This window comes from Austrofundulus limnaeus, unplaced genomic scaffold, assembly GCF_001266775.1.
Source record: "Austrofundulus limnaeus strain Quisiro unplaced genomic scaffold, Austrofundulus_limnaeus-1.0 Scaffold878, whole genome shotgun sequence".
NCBI lineage: Eukaryota > Metazoa > Chordata > Actinopteri > Cyprinodontiformes > Rivulidae > Austrofundulus > Austrofundulus limnaeus.
Window position 1 is genome coordinate 1 of NW_013953280.1, and position 3,935 is coordinate 3,935.

The window sequence follows — 3,935 nt, forward strand, 5'->3', positions numbered from 1 at the left end:
CACGTGGTCTGTTTGTGTTCTGCAGATTCAATTTTTCTTTACAGAATTTAATTTTTTTACAGACTTTATTATGAAATAATCTGATATAAATTATTTAAAGCTTTAATGAAATAAAAATGTTTATGTTAATAAATGTTTTTTCTGTTTCTGTCAGGGTTTAGTGAATCAATAAATAATATTGTTTTGTTTGTAAACAACAGAAACAGGTGTTTGTTTTATTTATAAAAACACTTCTGACTTTAAGTCAGAAACGAAGTTTTTTTTACATGTTTTACAAAACAAGTGTAAATAACAATAATGACAGTAAACAAGACATTTTAGAAAACACAATAAATAAAACAAGACAAAAATTAGATGAACTGAATGATAAGTTATATTTTGGTTGACAGTAAACAGTCTAATAATGTTACAGAAAGTTTTATCAGTTTTACTTTGAGTTTATAAAATGTCACTAAGAAGAAGGAAATATAGTTTTTATATGATGGTAGCTTTTATGGATTTAAATTAGATAAGAATAACATTTGGCGATCAAAATACTTATTATTCGTAATTTAAAATGTATAATAATTATAATTGTTTTGTTTTTTATTTTTATGTTGATTTAAATAAAGTTGTAAACAAAAAACAGAAGTTACGTAAGCGTCCTGCAGCCTCACGTTTCCAGCACGTGCTGTTTACAAAACACAATAAAATGAAGTTTGAGAAACAAATAAAATTCATAGATCAGAATAAATCATTCTTACATGTGACACTTGAGACATTTTAAGTAAAATAATCACGTTATTTGCAGATTAAATGACATTAAATGTGTTATAACTCGTGTCTTTGGAGGAGGGGCTAAAGGGAGCAGCTGTGTTACGTCACCAGTCCAGCCAATCAGAGCGCAGATGTGGAAACGTGAGGCTGGTTTCAGGAAGTAGGTTTGTTACAGCATCAGGCGGAGCAGCTAGCTTTGTTTTTCTTTTCTTTTTCTCCTTTTCTTTTAGTTTCTCCTCGCGCTGAGGCCATGGTTCACTGCAGCTGCTGAGCGGCTCTCAGGACGGCCGGAGGGAGGATTTAAAAWCATCCAGGTGTTATTTTACAGCTCAGGTAGGTTTGTTGTGTTGAACAGAGGAAACGTGAGGCTGCCTCACTTCTTCACCAGGTTAGTCTGAGCTGGGCGGGACAGGAACCTGTAAACCCGAGCTGAGGTTCAGTTTTAATCTTTAACAAGCTGCCACCCACTCTTCAGGTTGTATTAACATTTTAAATATCCTTCAGAAATGCCTTTAACMTGTTAATGTTGTGGTGTAAAATGTGTGGTTAACACCTAACTGCTTCTCTATGAGTCGTGACGAAGAGGAGGAGGAAGAGGAGCTGAACTGGTTGAGTTCAGGATTAATAAAACCTCAAACATCAGATTAAWGAAGTCTGGTTGAGCAACAGAGACATGTTGAAGCTTTAATGTATTAAAAACTAAATGCAGGACATTGGGCTCTAAATGTTAATATTATAACTCAGTGTTGGCTGTTTTATTTTACTTTTATGTATTTTTATTTATTTGATCAGCAGCAGATCGAGCAGGTTAGGGAGTTTAAACTGTTAAGAGTTATGTTAGTAAACTTAGCAGAAATATTTCTGTAATTAAAGCTGATTTTATGTTATTTTATTGATGAAACAGTCTTTAATTATGTCATCTGAACCACTGTCCTGTTGTGTGGTCCAGCAGTGTAAAAACAGATTTAAATAAATTACAAATTGTTCAACATAAAGCTACAAAGATTGGTTGTGATTTTATGACCAGTGTTGATTTGATGCACAGTAATCTGTCATGGTTAAAGGTTGAAGAAAGACTGATTTATATCTTAATTTATGTATTGTGCAGTTTGTTTTCCCTGATGTCTGGAAGTTTGCTCAGATTATAAATCTGCTGATCCAACACAAGTTTCAAACCATCGGCCAATTTCTGTTCAAACTATTTTTTCTAAGTTACTTGAAAAAACATTATTTAATCAACTTCTTCAGCATCTAGAAGCTAATAAAATGCTAAGCACCATGGTTTCTGACTGAGCAGATTTAAAGTAACTTTCTGATTGAATTAAATGATTTAAATGAATATTTTCCAGCTTTGACCTCTACTGTGATTTGAAGAAACTTCTTCTTTTTAAACTACCTGATCCTGGACACAAACTTGATCCTAAATGTAAGTAAATTATTTCTTTATTCCTCATTTTTACCTCTAAACTCAGGCAGGAAGTCACCCATCGATGGTTTAATCTGGATTAGATAATCTAACCTGCTGATTATCTGTTCCTGCAGATCTGCTGCTGAAGCTGAAACTTCCAGGTCAGTGTCTCGTCTTAAATTCACTTCATCAAGCTTAAATTAAGGCCTTAATTAGCCTTAAAATGTCTTAAATCAACCTTTCAGACGTCTTAAAAATGTGAACACTTTGTAAACAGAATGATTGTAATTCATCTCAAATATAAAAATAGTTGGTAACATTTATTTATTTAAATATCCACATGCAGACATCACTTCCTGTTGTTTCACATGTAAATATTTCAACAACTCTTCATCTCAGCAAAGAGAAATTCCTTTTGTAAAATATAAATGTCTTTTCAACAATGCATTCAGTTTTCTTACAAACATTTAATGTCACTTTAAGGTTTCATCTACAACAAATTAAGGTTGAGGCCCCACTGTGGGTCCTAAAACTGCACATTTTGGGTCGTCAGAGGATTTCCTGAAATTAGATTAAGTTTAAAACTGACTGATGAGATGTTTCTGTTATAGTTCGTTATGAATAAAATGATTGGTTTATTAGAAATATTTGAACAATTCAACCAAAAACACTTTGATTCATGAGTTTCTGACAGTTTTTATTCTTTTGTTACTTGTGTTTGTTATGAAATAGGTCTTAAATGTAACTTCAGTTGGCATTAAAAAGTCTTAAAGTGAACTTATTTAAACTGTAGGAACCCTGGTCTCTGGTCTCTGGTCTCTTCTGGGTTCTGGGTGGTCCTCAGGGTCCGAGCCCGAGGTTCTGTCCGGTGAATAAACAAAGGTTTTGTGTATTTCAGAATAACCATGAGCGCCCACGAGTCCGAGCTGCACACCATCTCCCCGGAGCTGCCGGCCATGTTTGACGGCGTGAAGCTGGCGGCGGTGGCCACGGTTCTGTACGTCCTGGTCCGCTGCCTGAACCTGAAGAGCCCCACGGCGCCGCCAGACCTCAGCTACCAGGACACCCCGCTCACCCGCTTCCTGCTGAAGTCCTGCGGCCCGCTGACCAGAGAGTGAGTGCCGCGTCAGAAATCACTCCTGTAATCTGCTTAGAACCCTGTCAGAACCGGGTCAGACGAGGTTCTGGACCTGATGCTGTTTATGTTTCCCACAATGCAACGCTGTGATGTCATCGATGACCCTGAGAGGAGACGAGCGTCTTTAACCTGCCCTCCTTGTTTCACAGCACCGTTTATTATTTAATTCACCTTAAATAACCCTGAAGACCGGTTCTGTCACCTGATGGGTCCAGACCCGGTTCTTATTGGTCCAGATCTCAAAGGTCTCCTCTCCACCCTGGTTTTATTTTATTGTAAAGATCTGAGAGCTGTCAGGACGAATAGAAATAAAAACACAAGAAGAAAAGGTTTCTAATAATCTCTCATGAAAACACAGTTATTTATTTATTTGTTTGTTTGTTTGTTTGTTTGTTTGTTTGTTTGTTTGTTTGTTTTTATGTGTTGATTAACAGAAGAGACTCAGGTCGTCTTCCTGGACTCCATCAGTCTCTGATCTGTCGGTGCTGCTGGCAGGAGGTTAAAGTTCTTGTATAACTGCTGACTCAGCAGTGTTGTATAAAGTACCTCAGAGTGATACTTCAGTAAAAGTACAAGTATCTTATCATAAAAATACTTTGGTAAAAGTTAAAGTCTTCTCTAAAAATATTACTT

General features: G+C 36.0%; 1 protein-coding gene across 1 annotated transcript in view; it reads left to right on the forward strand.

The window, feature by feature from the left end:
• Window positions 1-891: 891 nt before the first annotated feature.
• The window catches only part of LOC106533067 (abhydrolase domain-containing protein 2-A), a 12,012-nt gene continuing 8,968 nt past the window's right edge, over window positions 892-3,935 (forward strand). Inside the window, exons 1-4 of the mRNA XM_014029277.1 lie at window positions 892-1,089; window positions 2,106-2,182; window positions 2,299-2,325; window positions 3,063-3,278. Coding sequence (XP_013884731.1) covers window positions 3,070-3,278 — 209 coding nt within the window. The 5' untranslated portion in view covers window positions 892-1,089; window positions 2,106-2,182; window positions 2,299-2,325; window positions 3,063-3,069. The remainder of the gene's footprint in view (window positions 1,090-2,105; window positions 2,183-2,298; window positions 2,326-3,062; window positions 3,279-3,935) is intronic.